The following is a 15,600-nucleotide window of genomic DNA, read 5'->3' as shown; positions in this document are numbered from 1 at the left end:
AGTCTTCCTCCGCCTGTTCCTCAAACGTTGGCTCTATGTGACTGAGTTGCGGTTGGCCAACGTATCGGCAGAGAAAAGAGAGAACATGGCACCTGCTTTGGCGGAAAGCAAGCTTTGCCCTAACCATTACAAGTTCGGTGAGACCAGAGGAAAAGACGAACAATAACAAAGGAAAAGGAAAGGAAAGAGACATGAGAGAAAAGCAAGTGTTTCATGCTTTCTCCGTGTCCTTCTTGTTGATCTCGTGCCACCCACTGTCCATGAAATCTATACTTTTGTTCTTGTGTATGTCTTCCTAAACCCACAACAGGAAAGCTTTACTCCCTTGCATCTTAAAACGACCTATCAACTGTTGTTTAGGATTAGGATATGGATGGCCCATTCTATCAACTGACCTAAACAAAAGTACACCTTGTTCTCCTACAGGTTTTAGGATTATGTTTGACATACCATATGAAGTTGATGATAAAAAGTTATTATTCATCTTCAAAATATAATATCTTGAATTGTAGTGAATAAACAACTCGTTGCCCTCTCATTAACATTGTATTTTTGGGTATCGAATTGGCAGAATTAGAAGCTAAACCCATTCATTTCCGTGGCAAACTGTTAAAGCATGTATTGTACACTAACTGTCAACTGCTCTTAGGAGGAAAGAATCGCTGAGGAGAATATTCTCACTGCTACCGTTCTACCCGAGCGGCGCACGTGGAGGAAAATAGCGACCTCGACACGTGTACCCACCACTTTGCGATCCGGCCACCGGCATTCCTTCGCCGCTAAGCGAACACCTCGTCGGCTCGCCACCCCGAATCCTCGTGGAGATTCCCTTGTCCCCCACACGCTTCTTTATGCCTCACCCCGCGATCCACCCTCCGTTCATCACAAACGAAACCAATCGGCGGCTGTGATCTGACGAACGAGCACGAGCAGAGTATCTTGATGCGGATTCGTTCCTCGGATCACGTCCGCCGCTGGCGTCTCCTAGTGCGGCCCGAGTCAGGAGTCCACGCGCAGACCCCGGATGTCCAACTGCCTTTCGCCACGTGGAGAGGTGGGGGCGCCCCTGCCAACCCCCGCCGCGCGCCCTCCGTCGTTAAATGCGGCACCGCGGCTCAGCCTTTCTTCCCTTTTCCCTCCCCTCTCGCCTTCCTTCGCTCGGTTTCCTCATGCTGCTGCTCGACGCCGCCTTCGACGTGCCCTTCGACGCCTTCTGGTTCGACCCCGAGCCGGACCCGTCGACCCCCGGCTCGACCGAGCTCTCCCCCGATGAGCAGCGCCGGCTCCGTCGGAAGATCTCCAACCGCGAGTCGGCCCGCCGGTGCCGGAACCGGAAGCAGCGCCACCTCGAAGAGCTCCGGACCGAGTCGGCCCGGCTCCGGTCACAGAACCGTGACCTGGCGAGCCGGGTTGGTGCTCTGGCTCACCGCTGCATACTCGTCCACCGCGCCAACCACGGCCTCCGTGCCCAGTCCGTCGCCCTCAACCGGAGGCTCATCAAGCTCCGCCGACTGGTACTCCTCCGTCGGGTGTTGACGATGGCGGCGCCAGCCCCCGTTGCCTCTCATGGCGGGTTTGGTGGTGTGGGATACGAGCAGGCCTTGGCATCACTGCTCACGTGAACTTGGTACTCGGAAATTTCGATACCGCGGGTCCCCCTTTCAATTGTGGCGGACATTGGCGTGTGTAGTTTTGGGTGGCCACGCTTTGGTGTCTATTACGAACGAATTTTGTTGACGCCTCCTTTCGGGTTTAACGCTTAATCATATAAATAAATAAATAAGCGAAATCCGCCCGATTTTTCATAAATCCGGCAATGAATCTTCAAGATTTGTGAACTTTCGATCGGACAGTGAATGCTTTGACTATCTTTCTTTGCACGAATCCTAAGGCAACAAGACGTTGGCCTTAGTCACATATCAAATGAACGGTCGTTGATTAATCATATCCGATACTTGTGATCCGCTGCAACTGATTGGCCTGTGACTCACGAGCCAAGCATTGATGGTGTGGGTTTTCTTGGGGACAAACATTATCTGAAGGAGTTATTTTACATCTCATGAGACACATTATCCGAAGAAGAAATGATAATATTGGGCTTTTCATCACAATCTCATCCGTCATAATTACACTCTGCCTATGATCATATCTGAAGAAGTTTTCTCTATGATAGATTTTGATCTATACTTGGATTTTATCTCTTTTACGTGTAAGCCAAAGAGGAATAGGCATTGCATAAATCTTAATTATATTGAAAATGATAAAAGGCATAATGAATTTTGAATTCGCTCATCGATGTGATGTGATGTGATGATCAAATTTTGATTGGATTATCACTTATCTCAAACTTCAATTATTAAAAAAGATCCTATTTAACACATTTGTTTCGATAGGCTGATCCAATACTTAGTATTGTCAATCTACTTTATGGCATATGAACATCACGTAAGTGTTCCATTAAGGTTGAGTTTATTAATCCAATTGGTATTTTAACTTAACATCAGTAGTTATAAATAGAGTAATAATTATGTTTTTACCAAAAACAAATAAAAGGAAGAGCAGAATTGCAAATATAAATATAAATATAAATATATATGCATATATATATATATATACACACTTATATATACATGTATATACATACATACATACATATATAAATAAATGAATAAATTATATATATATATATATATAACCCTCGATAAGTCACTAAAAACCGTCTCTCGCTACGAATCATCTCCTGTCATCGCAAACTATATTTTGGTTGTCGCCTGTGCTCTCGCTAAGAAACCCCAAACCCTCGGCGACGCGAAATGGCTTGGAGAGGCTCGGTGTCCCGGTCGCTTCTCGCCGCCGCGCGATCCTCACCACGACGGCCGACGCCGGCGCTTCCCCGCCTCCGCCCTCCGTCACCCACCGCGCCTCGCCTCCCTCGCCGCCGTACCTCCTCCGCTTCTGCTCGGTAAAAACCCCTTCCCCCTTAAACCCTCGTTCGGACCGATCCCTCCCTTTCGCTGAATACGGTTCTGCGCAGATCGTTGGGAGAGCTCAGATGCGTGCAGCTTCTTCTCCCATTGCAGGCGGTGGCGGCCACTCCGCGACTCACCTCCCATCTTTCCGTCAGCGCGAGAGCTTGCTGTGAGCTTTCTCAGGGTAAATCTCGTCGCACTTGTTGAGATCTATGGCTAGCCTGAAATGAATGTGAACTTATGGAGGAAAATTAATCTTGATCTTGTATGCGTCTGCAAAGATGGATTTATTATAAATTTTATGGTCAGATGGCTACGATTATGGACGTCTTTCTTTCTTATGGGATTTTTTAGGTTTTATATTAAATGGATCTGTTGCTTTACCTAAGATCGACTTTTGGTTGATTCAAGATAATTGGGTTTGGGATATGATAGGGAGGAACGGGAAAGATGGGTGATTCAGGAGACGTTGACCTTTGGGTGGATGCAGGAGGATGGTGTTATCGTTTCAAGACACTGTAGGTTTCTCTCTTCTTTATTACTTTCGAACTAATTAAATGGATTGATTGGTGATAAGAAATGGGTGCAAACTGAAGAAAAGAGCAGGAAAAATTTTAAATGGTCTAAACAGACATCACATTGATCATTCTAATTTAGTACAATAGTTGAATTCTACCTAATAGCGAGGGCATTACTGTGTTTTATTTCGTTTTTTTCTTTTTCTTGCAGAAAATATACTTTGAAACTCAAAATTGATTCGTTGAAAGCAAATGCATTTGCTCAATATAATAGCACCCCAGGCCCTACTTTGTTTGTGTTGTTTTACAGCTAAAACCATAAGTTCAATTTCCAGTTTTCTCTTAAATTGGGTTCAGAAAACAGTTGATTAAAATCTACCACTGCAATCCACTTAGCATGCATGAAATTAACATTTTTAGCGTCTTTTTATGCATCAACATCAACATAAGATGTTCTTCTTTTATCTACCCACTCCAATTTATTTAATCCTCTACGTAGCTTTTTTAAAGTATGCAAAATGTTTTAGCATGATGTTGAATACATAATGATTATGTAGGGTTAGTTGTTGAGATCATTATTATGTTATAGTTGGTTTGGTTTTAGTTATTTTTGCCTTATGGTCAGGATCCTCCCTGACAGCTTATATTAGCTTTATGCATTTTTTTTAAATATTCCTTGGTTAAAGAAATCCCTAATCATTATTTCACCCTTTTAAATTTATATTTGCTTGATATTCAATTTCTTGTGCCAGTTCTTCCTGATTGTGGCTTGTATTTCAAGACAGTCTTTACTGGGGACTTGTAACAATATATGAATTATCATTTAAGAATAATTTGGTTGGTTAAAACAAAATATCTGATGCTTGTTGATGTTCTCATCATAGTAATAAATCTATTCCCACTTTATGTCAAAATGCACTTTTTCTGATTCTTACAACCATAGTTAGGATGATTGTGTTTTGAGATGAAAGCTTCACATTTTCACATCAATTATGTCAACATTGACTGCAGTAAAGTAATTATGAGGGCAAGATTTCTCCTTAAACCCTCTGTTTAACCAGATGGTAAAATTCAGATAATAGAAATTTCATGGATTCATAAGCCAGTATTTTTTTTTCTTTTAGGAAAAGTTTTGGCCCATCTAGAACCTTCTTCTTGGGCCACAGGGAAATTGTATTAGGTGCATGAATTTTATTCTTGGGTCTGGTGAATAAGTAGGGGCCATGTAGTGGCAACTGCGGATGCCCAAATTATATATCAACCTGAGTTCCAAAATCTACTACACATTTAACTAGAAAGTGATAGCAACTTGAATGGCAATAATTTTACTTTAAACCTTTTCACATGAAAAAGCCAATAGATGTCAAAAATAAAGTAGGAAGCCTCTATCTAGTACTCAATCATGGTGGAAACCTGTGTGTCGGAATTATAGTGGTTACAGCAGAAACCTGTCTCAGAATTATAAGGGATAGGAAACTAGTATGTTGGATATTAATGGAATGAATAACTGATAATGTGTTAATGCTGAAATGGCTTCTATCATTGCTGATAACAGCATCTATAAATACAGCTGCAAACTCGTAAGGTCTTTCACACATTAGGTACACACAAAGACTGCAAGAAACAACTGGATTGTTATGATCAGTGTCAATTGTGGTTGTTAATAAACATTCTTAACTATTCCAAGTTTGTGTAAACACAAGAACCCGATGTAAGTTTCATGCTTTCTAGCTAGTAATTCCTAATGAAGTTTCACTTTAATTTGTCATTTTTTGATTCTATACAAGCATGGATTGCACAAAAGAATAATGTGTTGAAGCTAAGCTTATTTGCAAACTATATCACCTGACTTATTTTTTCTTTCAACTACTGTTGGTTCTAATCTTTGATCTGAAATACACCTGGAAGGTTGTATTCGATCTCTTTGGTGTTTAACTTCCAAAATTCTGGCTGCAACAATTACGTATTGCATTAATATAAACTATAAAATGAATGAGATTGTGATAATGATATTTCAAATTGCCACGCAATACTAATTTTGGCAATTCTCTTCTAATCCAGTTGTTTCAGTTGTTGCCTGAGATTGATCGCCACTTAAAAGTTTTTTGATTGAAGCAGGTACGTGAAGTAATTAAGTGGCTTATCACAGGCATCAAAGGACTCGTGGCAGATGTTACAGGGGAGCTTCTTCACCCGTTTAGTGACTGTAAGAGTACGGATAAACTGTTGGTGGTTTTGTTTGATGCAGTTTAAATCTTCCAAGGCTATTAATTGAGGCACAAGTCTGACTATCGGTTGATGACTTTTCTAATGATTCTTAACTCTTATTTTTTTTCGTTTTGATTCTTAATTCCAACCGTTCGTCTGATTGGTCCAAAAGCTCATTGTGTATTGACAGATGCGTGTCTTTGACCCGTGAAAGTCAAAACTCAGGCAATTTATTTATATTTTCGGGTTTTTCTTTTTTATTTTTCACTTAATCGTATGCGCTGCTATGACGCATGCGCTGACGTTATGCTCGCCTTCCACCTTAGTCTTTTTCCTTATTCCAATTAATATCTTTTATCATCTCTCTCATTGTGCCACATTCCATGATAGCTATATCTTAGGTGGTCAACAAGCGACTTAGCTTAGTTAACAATTTTTGGCTAGCAATTAATTAATTAGTTGACACCCTTTGACAATTGAAAAGCATGGTCCTGAATATAACATATATGTGTATAATTTTTAATATTTTGAGTTGTATACACGAGATGTGATGGTTGGAAACGCAGATAGAAACCATCGTATGGATGAATTTACCCCTTATAAAATTAATGAAACAGTGTTTATTGGAATTTGGAACTAACAAATTCTCCTTTTGAGTATTTTATTGAGAGTTTCATATTCTTTTGATAAACTGTACTCCTTAATAAATTTTAGATTCTACTTTTAAATAGATAATTAAAAATTAAAATGTTCGGAACGCTGTGTTCGTTGAAAATGAGTCGCCGAAGGATCCACACTCGTTTATTACATATCTAAGTATTTCACAGGAAGACACAGATGATATCCCACCTTCATAAAGAGGAAGAAGGTTCCGGGAAACAACAGCTTTGGTGAGAGTCAAACCAAATCATTTTGTGTGTGAAAGGCCCTCTTGATTGTCCTATTATTACCGAAATACCATGGCAAATGGAATAATCATGCACCAAACAAACATTTGCTCGCTAAATTTTATATTTCAGAGGATTATTTTGTTTCCTAAACTGTCTTTTTTTACATTTATGATTGCTAAGTCTTTCTGTAGAATTTATTCAATTTCTTCTGTTCTCGACTATATTTTAGAAAGAATTTTCCATAATATTATAAGAAAATAGAAATGTAGCTACAGCAATTTCGTAAATATCACCAAGTATCAGCCCTTTTCTAAAAGTCCTCATGATAAAACCCCTCTGGAAACTTCTTCTCTCCTCTCACACTCGTCTTCCATCCGCCTTCCTTCGTCGGGAGGAGCTCCTCAAGCCAACACTCTTAACCCTAATCCTCCCAATCCCTCACCTTCCCAAGACCCCCAGCTTTCCGATCTCCAGCGCTCTCTGAACTCCAAACCGGTCGTTCGAGAACCCCCGATTCCCCTTTCCCGATCCCGGTTCGGCCACCTCCATCGCCGGAATGAGATTCGCTTTCTGATCTCCCGCTTCCTCCTCTCCTCTTTCTCTTCCGCCATCTACGTGTACCCTACCGTTCTCCGGTTGTCCAATATAGCAGCTATGGCGATCCGCGTCACCGTCTCTCGGATGCTTAGCTCCTGTTCAGATGACGCTAAGACATTCTTCACTGCGTTGACTGTTCTGCTGTTATACGGGTCATTCTTGGCAGAGCCAAGATCGATCCCTTCGAAGTCGATGTTTCCGACATTTGACGTTGGAGATCGAATTCTAGCTGAGAGGGTAAGGACTACTCCTTGGTGCCTGTTGTTTGTTTAATTTAGTGATTTATTACTTTTGTCGACTGAGTTTGAAATATCTTTCCAGATTTTGAGAATCATTGTGGGTGATTAATTTTAGTGTCATATATGTGGTTTAAATTAACATAGAAGTGGTTGTATCCTAATATGAAGAGGTGGTATTGTTTTACATTGGGCTAATTATTAAACTCTATGCCTCGTCCCTTTGTTCTATCCTTTGAACATTTAATTTGAACTAATTAATGATTTTTATCATAATAATATCAAAAATAAATTATATGGTATATTGACATTTGTTATTTTGTTGCTGGTAATCAATTTTGTTTTGCTGATAATAATTTTGTGTTGATTGAAACTGCAGTTTTCTTACTTGTTTAGAGAGCCTGAAGTCAGAGATATTGTCATATTTAGAGCTCCACCAATCCTTCAGGTATAGTTGTTTTTGCAGTTTCATCTTAGTCCTTTGTTGGATATTTATAAATACCAAATATGGTGGTTCTGCTGAAATGTGGCCGTGAAATTTATTGGAATTTCCTTTGATGCAGGAAACTGGGTATAGTTCACGTGATGTTTTTATCAAAAGAGTTGTGGCCAAGGCTGGTGACTGTGTTGAAGTAAGCTCATAATCTATGCATTATGTTTTAGTTGTCTCACTTCCGTTTTGCTTGCTTATGTAGATATATTTATTCCCCATACTCTAAATGATATGCAAATGACTTAGCTCTTGTTGTGTATGCCAGATACGTGATGGTAAGCTGTTGGTGAATGGTATAATCCAGGATGAAGAATTTATTCTAGAGCCACTTCGATATGAAATGAAACCAATGGTACGCCATATGCTATGGATTTTTGGGCTTTGAAAACCAAAATACTTCTCTAACATCTTAGACTGCTGATATTGGGTGAATCATGTTTATGGTATAAATGCAATGTTGTTATATAGTGCTTTCTTAGGACACTTTGGTTTAGAAAAATGAAAATCTGTTGTGACCATGATTAGATTCTTGAAGTTTTTACTGTATTACATGGTATGTTTTGGTCAACTATTTCAGAGGCAAAAGGCTTTTTTTTTCCAAGAAGAGTAAAGTATGAACATTACCATTAGTGATCATGGGAATTCATGAAGATAGATGAATGAACATTGTTAAATAAATTCTTTCATTTTTTTTTTGCTGAAACAGAAACAAAAAGGATATGGTGTTATCCACAATCAAGAGAGGTTATATGATATCAAGAAATGATATAATTTTTTTAGAAACCTGATAAACCTTTTGTTTCTCAACAATAAGATAAGAGTTTTCTCTTGTTTAATAATTTTCTTCTCGGTATAAATTTGCTAGTTTTTTATTTTAACATCTATCTGTTAGAAAACTAATTATGAACTGTATACTAATTGCTGGTTCCTTTGTGCAGTTTGTGCCCGAAGGCTGTGTCTTTGTTTTGGGGGATAATCGAAATAACAGCTTCGACTCTCATAATTGGTGAGTCCTGAACCCAGTGTGGATGCTAATTTCTAATAGCTTTGGTCCTTGGTTTTGTAAGTTAATGTTATGTTAAAATTAGTTGCAAACAATTGAAATTCCATAACTATTATATTATTGTCTCAGGGGGCCTCTTCCAGTGAAGGACATTATTGGAAGGTCGGTGTTCCGTTATTGGCCTCGGTCAAGAATCTCAGACACCATTTATGTACGAAGTATGGTGCAGAATGTGATGGGAGTTGATGCATATTCTTCTGCAAATAAAGACTACATTTGATTGATGAGGTGGATTTTGTAAGAATTCTTGCCATTTTATCCTCCTTTTCTTTTCCTTTTCTTGTTGTCCGTCCCTGAACAATTTCTGTCATTGTTCAGTTACTGACTGGCGTTATTGTGCCTGCTCCTCTAGTAGGGTAGTTGGTCAATCATCCAAAATTGTTTGTCATCTTGTGATGTGTTTTCATTATATCCATTAAAGGAGCAGTGCAATCTTTTATAGTGAACCTTTTTTTTACTTTGCAGGACCCAATTGGTTGCCTGGTAATTTATTTATCAACCTTCTGTATCAGAAATGTTTGCTTTGTCTTTACATGTCCGGTCACCCTTGATGAGGTTGGTTTAGGTGGAACCAAAGTGTGAGGAAAACACTATACAGCTGCTCAGACTGAAGAAGTCCGAATGCTCATCGGACCATTTGACGCTGCAGTGGCAATGTGATGAAGCCAGACGGAGGTTTCAGCTCACCTACATCGTGGTTGAGTTTATTCCACAATGCCAAGTTCATATTGTATATGTTTGGTGGTTTGGTTTCATGATGCTATCCTCTCAAGTATGATAAAGCCTTGACGGTGGAGGAATGCTTCAGCAACATGCAATTATTTTGACCCTGAATTTTATCTCTGATTTCAGTTGATGATTGATCATGAGTGCTATAGTGGCACAACGACCTAGTGTATCCTGCAATATGAACTTGAAGAACATGCTTATTTAAGTTGTGATTGATGGGTGTGGAAAAATAGTTATGGAAATGCTTGTAACTCTTATAGATCCTTGTGATCTCTTTTCTGCTATTATTTGTTTATATTATAGAAGAACATGGTGGCAGGGTTTGTATGTAAAGCTGTGGTTATACTTAAAACTTGTGACTTGAGATATTTAATGTCTATGTTGCCCAAGTGGTCAATTATACCATATACACACTAACTTTTAATTGGTAATAGGTCCAGGTTAAAGTGACGCTTACGCTTCCTCTACGTTGTAACAAAGTCGTATTCGATCATTTATTTGCTTATTATATTTGGTCTATCGTTGCAAGTCATTTGACAAAGTTTTGGAGCTCATCTAATTTTCTTTTAAGATTGATGAGAAAAATAAACATCAAGGAACCACCAAAATACATATTTATTGGTATTTATTGGTTTGATCAAATATCAATATAGAAATATATGGTAATTAATTATCAATATGATTATTTACTTGTAGTAATTTAATCATTTTATTTAATAAGTCATCACGATACGTTGTTAGATATCTTTAATATCATGATACCTTGATTTAAGAAATTTATATTGAAATCTTTATAGTTATAAAAGTAAAATATTTAATCCTATTTATTGTAGCGTTATCGGTTTTACCGATAGAATATACATCACATGAGAACACGTGCATGAATGACACGAAAACGATGGACAAATAACAATGGAGAAGATACATTACATGAGAACACGTGCATGAATGACACGAAAACGATGGACAAATAACAATGGTGTCGTGAGTGGCTGTTGTAGTAGTGGTCAATCTTGTCGATATCGATCAAAACATCAACGACAAGGAGGTAGAGAGTAGTGAGGCATCCATGTCGGCACCGTGCTCAAATCTTTGGATGATCACTTCGTCCAATGCCATAGCGGATTCAAGGAAGGAGCGATGGACGATAAGGAGAGAGAGGTTGCGAGCGAGGTGCTTACTTCAACCTCTTGAGCTTTAGGTGACGCGTGAATGACATGTCTACCCCTCGGTCATAGTAGTGTGGTTGTCGACCTGCTTTCGGATTAGCTTCACCCGTGATTGAAGGGGATCCAATCGAATGATGAAGATTGATTGTGGCACAAAATGGAGGCTCTAAGAGTACAGATCCAATAGCGAGAGAGATAACAAACCCTCATCTCCTTTTCACTTATCATATCCGTCACTACTATCTTTCTAATACTCTCCCCCATAACAACGAGGGCGAAAGAGGATGAGGGTTTGTTATCTCTCATGTTGTTGGATCTATACTCATCGGACTTCCATTTTGTGTGACAATCAATCCTTGCCATCCAATCGAATCCCCTCAGGTCGTGGGTGGAGTTGATCCGAAAGTAAGTCGGCAACCACATCGCTATTGCCGGGGTATACACATCGTTTGTGCATCATCTAAAACTCGAGAGCTCGATGCAAGTGTGCTTCTTTGCCGAGCGTGCTCGTAGCCTCTCCCTCCTCGTTGCCCACCGCCCCTTTCTCGAGTTCGCTTTGCCATTGGAAGAAGTGATCGTCTAAAGATTTGAGCACAATGCCGACATAAAATGTAGAGCGATGTTGGAGGAGGAAGAGGAGGCAGAAACTATGTGGTACCGACATAGATGCCTCACCTCCCTCATCTTCCTTCGTTGGTGTCGACTCAAATGCATAAGTGCTTTGCATTCTCTTCCTCTTCGTCATCATCAATATTCATATCGACATTAGCAAGACCACTACTACTTCGTTGTTGCCGACCACCATCACAATAGCCACCCACATTGCCATCGTTTATCATCACCATTAAAATTATCTTTTTGCTTAATCATTTTCATACCATTCATGCACGTGTCATCATGTGTTGTATCTTTCATTAGTAAAGTCGGTGACGTTAGAATAAATAATGCTAAATATATTTTTTTTATAAAGATTTTAATATATATTTTTTAAATCAAAAAAATAAAATGTTAAAAATATCTAACTATATAAGGTATATAATATATAATTAGTTCGTATATCGAAATCATATCATTTCTGACCGAAATTTAAATTATTGATTTTTTTTTTATCGTAATAGAGTGTATATCCTCGTTAAGTGTGGGAAAGGATGGCGTGATATCGTATCTTGTGAGGGGTCGATATCCCGTATTCGGTTTTCCTTATTCGCGTGATATCCCCGAGGCGGGCGTCTAAGGGGAATCGGAGTTCTCTGCTGCCGCTGCTTTCGATCTGGCAGTGAGAGGTCGTGCCCAAAGATTAGGGTTTGTGGCGGCATGGGTCTTCTTTGTTGATCGACGTGCCCTCGGTTCCCTCCTCTTCTTGATCTCGATGCAGTTCGGCCTGTTATAGGATCTTATGGGGTTCTGTAACGGTTGATGCTTTGGAGTCATGATCCAGTGCAGGGGCAATTGTTTCGGCGGTTGAGGTATTCTCCAGCGGTTCCAATTTCGTTCCTTTCCCCGTGATCTCATGGTTGTTCTATAAGTGGGATCCTTTTTCTTCTCTCTTCTTTCTGGTTGGAGGTTTAGTGAGCAATAGGGGCTTCAAGAATGACCCAACCTTCTGTGATTCTTGCCACGGCGAGCTATGACCACACCATCAGATTCTGGGAGGCTAAGAGTGGCCGATGTTACCGCACCATTCAGTACCCCGACTCGGTGAGTTTGTTGATTCCTGTATGGTTGTGATTTGCGTTTGTGTGATGGATAATAATAGTTTATATTTATATTGTGTCATTGTGTTAGATTATTTTGGTTGATTTTTCCTAGTTTAAGTCTTTCTTAGTGCCCATATCCTTCTAGCTTGGAAGTTGGTTTGTTTTGTATCTAAGGAACACTAGAATCCTTTTTTTCCTTTGAAGCATAGAAGTTGAAAGACATTAAGATGTCTTTCTATGAAATAGTTTGTCCATCCCTTTAGTAAAAATAGGAAGGTGCTGAGAACATACATTTCAACAATTGTGGAGTACAAGGGTAAATCTTGCTCTTACTTTTTTTTTTTATGTTACACTGCATTTAATTCATTGATATCTTTTTTTTCTTTGTCGATGAAGTAAAAACAATGCCACATTAAAGAAAAACACTATGCAAAATTTGAAGGACAATATAGTTTGTCATAAGTTCTTTCACAAAAGATCTTATTGCTTCTAATCATGCCTTGATTCATCTTTTGTGCTTTTTGCAGCAAGTCAATAGGCTTGAGATAACACCCGATAAACGTTTCTTAGCTGCAGCAGGAAATCCTCACATCCGCCTTTTCGATGTTAACTCCAATAGTCCACACCCAGTATGTCTCTGTGTTTAGAAATATGATATTTTCTGTGTTTTTATTTTGACTTAAAATATTGTTTTGTCAGGTTATTAGCTATGATTCACATACTAGTAATGTGATGGCAGTTGGATTTCAATGTGATGGCAATTGGATGTACTCAGGATCTGAAGATGGGACAGTGAAGATTTGGGACTTAAGGTACTTCAACGGCTTATTTCATTTCATTTTTTTGCCATAATTAATGCAACTGCTGTGTCTTTTCCTGAACTTCCTCATGCCATTTCTCATCTGATATAAATGACTTGGGTTGCACCATTTGAAGTTGTGAATGACTCATGACTTATTTGTAGAACTCAACTTATTATGGGTTCAATTCATCGCCTGTGTGCCTAGGGAGTCTATATAGCAGAATTGAAATACTAAATATGAGAGCAAAAGTTTTGGATGTGTATTGTTGGGGAATGGTGAAAGGTTATCTTTAAAATGACCAATCTTAACACTGCTTGCTCTTTATATGTATGTTGTCTTCTGTATAAATATATACTAATATCTTTAAGCTTCAAGTATGTCTAATTTGCCTATGCTACTGTTTTAGGACTGCGACATGTCAACGGGAATATGAAAGCCGTGCAGCTGTGAATACAGTAGTTCTACACCCAAATCAAGTGATATTCTTTATACTATTCATCTTCTGGACCTTATATCATATGATCATGACCAATTCTAAAGCTCTGATTCGTGTGACAGCTAGTGTCTTGTTAAATTTAAGGGTGCCATATGACACTAGGCTAAATCTATTGTCCTTGCAGAAGGAATTGATATCTGGCGATCAGAATGGAAACATAAGAGTATGGGATCTGGCTGCAAATTCATGCAGCTGTGAGTTGGTAAGAACATATGTGCTGATATGAGCTTATAAAAGTTGAATCAATGCACATCTATAGTACCTGCAATGCTGTTATCTATTCTGTGGTGAATTAAATTTTCACTCGCTGCATTATACATCCGAGTGCAGGTTCCAGAGGTTGATACTGCTGTGAGGTCTCTGACAGTAATGTGGGATGGCAGCATGGTTGTTGCTGCAAATAACCGGGGAACATGTTATGTGTGGCGCTTGCTAAAAGGAACACAGGTTTCTTGCTTTTATATATCTAGATAATGAATAGCATTTTGTAACAATCAGTTTGTAAGCTGGATGATTTTTGTTGTAGACTATGACCTACTTCGAACCACTACATAAATTACAAGCACATGATGGCTATATCTTGAAGTGCCTGCTGTCACCAGAATTTTGTGATCCCAACAGGTAACTACCACTTGTTTTATGTTGTAAAGTCGAAAATACACTTAACTTCATGGTAGAGTTCAGAATTTGTCATCATTTATAATTATCCTAAGGCATTGAATGGTGCAGCATGTAGATAATAAGATCAGTCAGTGAAGCAAATAATATTTTCTTAAGTGGTACGCACGGTTTCATATCTGTTGAATTACTCCTAGGTATCTTGCTACTGCATCATCCGATCACACTGTAAAAATATGGAATGTTGATGGATTCACATTGGAACGAGTATTGACCGGTAAGGAGAACTTTATTTCTGACCATATATCGATTTCAGTTATCTCATGCCTTGTCTGAACATTTTCTTAGGACATCAGCGCTGGGTGTGGGACTGTGTTTTCTCAGTGGATGGTGCTTATCTGATAACAGGTAATACATATAATATAGTGTTTTTCCTCGTTTGATTTGCTTCTACGTTCCAATGGAAAATTATATTGTTGCGTGCAGCTTCATCCGATACAACCGCAAGACTGTGGGCAATGTCCAACGGAGAAACCATTAGAATGTACCAAGGGCATCACAAGGCAACCGTTTGCTGCGCTCTGCATGATGGTGCTGAATCACCTCCGGCATGAGGAAAACTTGGTTGCAAGACATTATATATTTATATTGAAGTTTGATAGTTTTTTTTTTTTTTTTTGTCGGTTGTTTGTCTGGTGTATGTTCGGATCGGACATCTTTAATCTTAAGATGTTTGAATTCCAGCTGTAATATTAGTTATTTGACTGCTGTTCTTCATTGATATTTCAGATTTATATCGACTAGGCTTACTGATCTCAGTTTCTCTAAATCAAACTTATTCGAAGTGACTTTATCAGGTTGGAAGGATAATAACAGTATTATTTATTCATGTATGAATTAGAAAAAGATAAAAACTGAAGTGTTTGCGTATTACATACTGTCACCAGAATTAGCTACCATTGGTTGGTAGGTTTTTAGGTAGTTTAATTTATTTATTCTTTTAAACAGATAGTGTTTTAGTTGATAAAAAAAGTCTAAATGAAGTTAATTTGAAATTTAAAGGTTTTAAATTAAGACTAAGATAAAATATATATGATACATTTTTAGTAATACT

The 15,600-nt window shown here is 38.8% G+C and overlaps 4 protein-coding genes across 9 annotated transcripts; all 4 read left to right on the top strand.

Moving 5' to 3' along the window:
• The first annotated feature begins 1,136 nt into the window (after positions 1-1,136).
• On the top strand, positions 1,137-1,813 carry LOC103969973 (basic leucine zipper 4). Its single transcript, XM_009383605.3, has one exon. The coding sequence runs from the start codon at positions 1,170-1,172 to the stop codon at positions 1,620-1,622; it is 453 nt and encodes a 150-aa protein (XP_009381880.2). The 5' UTR covers positions 1,137-1,169; the 3' UTR covers positions 1,623-1,813.
• Positions 1,814-2,717: 904 nt separating this feature from the next.
• LOC103969474 (uncharacterized) lies at positions 2,718-5,932 on the top strand. 4 transcript variants are annotated; one of them, XM_065084937.1, is made up of 4 exons: positions 2,718-2,962; positions 3,035-3,153; positions 3,405-3,487; positions 5,606-5,932. In XM_065084937.1, exons 1-3 carry the CDS (start codon positions 2,814-2,816, stop codon positions 3,425-3,427), a joined length of 291 nt encoding a protein of 96 aa, XP_064941009.1. In that variant the 5' UTR covers positions 2,718-2,813; the 3' UTR covers positions 3,428-3,487; positions 5,606-5,932. The 4 variants fall into 4 exon arrangements, with proteins under 4 accessions (XP_064941009.1, XP_064941010.1, XP_064941012.1 ...); XM_065084938.1 differs by having other exon boundaries at positions 5,603-5,932; XM_065084940.1 differs by lacking the exon at positions 3,405-3,487.
• Positions 5,933-6,935: 1,003 nt separating this feature from the next.
• Positions 6,936-10,108, top strand: LOC135581056 (thylakoidal processing peptidase 1, chloroplastic-like). 2 transcript variants are annotated; one of them, XM_065084936.1, is made up of 7 exons: positions 6,936-7,419; positions 7,798-7,866; positions 7,982-8,050; positions 8,177-8,263; positions 8,850-8,917; positions 9,044-9,202; positions 9,440-10,108. In XM_065084936.1, exons 1-6 carry the CDS (start codon positions 7,240-7,242, stop codon positions 9,192-9,194), a joined length of 624 nt encoding a protein of 207 aa, XP_064941008.1. In that variant the 5' UTR covers positions 6,936-7,239; the 3' UTR covers positions 9,195-9,202; positions 9,440-10,108. The 2 variants fall into 2 exon arrangements, with proteins under 2 accessions (XP_064941008.1, XP_064941007.1); XM_065084935.1 differs by having other exon boundaries at positions 6,937-7,419; positions 9,044-9,211.
• Positions 10,109-12,107: 1,999 nt separating this feature from the next.
• LOC135594612 (target of rapamycin complex subunit LST8) lies at positions 12,108-15,304 on the top strand. Of its 2 annotated transcripts, none has more exons than XM_065084934.1 (11): positions 12,108-12,338; positions 12,442-12,570; positions 13,097-13,198; positions 13,269-13,381; positions 13,779-13,848; positions 13,993-14,070; positions 14,199-14,315; positions 14,395-14,489; positions 14,684-14,763; positions 14,835-14,894; positions 14,973-15,304. In XM_065084934.1, exons 2-11 carry the CDS (start codon positions 12,463-12,465, stop codon positions 15,098-15,100), a joined length of 951 nt encoding a protein of 316 aa, XP_064941006.1. In that variant the 5' UTR covers positions 12,108-12,338; positions 12,442-12,462; the 3' UTR covers positions 15,101-15,304. The 2 variants fall into 2 exon arrangements, with proteins under 2 accessions (XP_064941006.1, XP_064941005.1); XM_065084933.1 differs by having other exon boundaries at positions 12,198-12,338; positions 12,436-12,570.
• Positions 15,305-15,600: the final 296 nt, after the last annotated feature.

Source organism: Musa acuminata, chromosome BXJ1-10 (assembly GCF_036884655.1).
Source record: "Musa acuminata AAA Group cultivar baxijiao chromosome BXJ1-10, Cavendish_Baxijiao_AAA, whole genome shotgun sequence".
In the NCBI taxonomy this organism is placed as follows: Eukaryota; Viridiplantae; Streptophyta; class Magnoliopsida; order Zingiberales; family Musaceae; genus Musa; species Musa acuminata.
The sequence above is the reverse complement of the archived record's forward strand: the minus strand, read 5'-3'. Positions and strand labels throughout refer to the sequence as shown.

Bases quoted from the DNA above. Each gene is read 5' to 3' on its own strand.
- LOC103969973 (XM_009383605.3), top strand. From the start codon at position 1,170: ATGCTGCTGCTCGACGCCGCCTTCGACGTGCCCTTCGACGCCTTCTGG.
- LOC103969474 (XM_065084937.1), top strand. From the start codon at position 2,814: ATGGCTTGGAGAGGCTCGGTGTCCCGGTCGCTTCTCGCCGCCGCGCGA. The intron at 2,963-3,034 runs GTAAAAACCCCT...GGTTCTGCGCAG, and splicing joins ACCTCCTCCGCTTCTGCTCG to ATCGTTGGGAGAGCTCAGAT. The intron at 3,154-3,404 runs GTAAATCTCGTC...GGGATATGATAG, and splicing joins TTGCTGTGAGCTTTCTCAGG to GGAGGAACGGGAAAGATGGG.
- LOC135581056 (XM_065084936.1), top strand. From the start codon at position 7,240: ATGGCGATCCGCGTCACCGTCTCTCGGATGCTTAGCTCCTGTTCAGAT. The intron at 7,867-7,981 runs GTATAGTTGTTT...CCTTTGATGCAG, and splicing joins GAGCTCCACCAATCCTTCAG to GAAACTGGGTATAGTTCACG. The intron at 8,051-8,176 runs GTAAGCTCATAA...TGTGTATGCCAG, and splicing joins AGGCTGGTGACTGTGTTGAA to ATACGTGATGGTAAGCTGTT.
- LOC135594612 (XM_065084934.1), top strand. From the start codon at position 12,463: ATGACCCAACCTTCTGTGATTCTTGCCACGGCGAGCTATGACCACACC. The intron at 14,764-14,834 runs GTAAGGAGAACT...ACATTTTCTTAG, and splicing joins ATTGGAACGAGTATTGACCG to GACATCAGCGCTGGGTGTGG. The intron at 14,895-14,972 runs GTAATACATATA...TGTTGCGTGCAG, and splicing joins TGGTGCTTATCTGATAACAG to CTTCATCCGATACAACCGCA.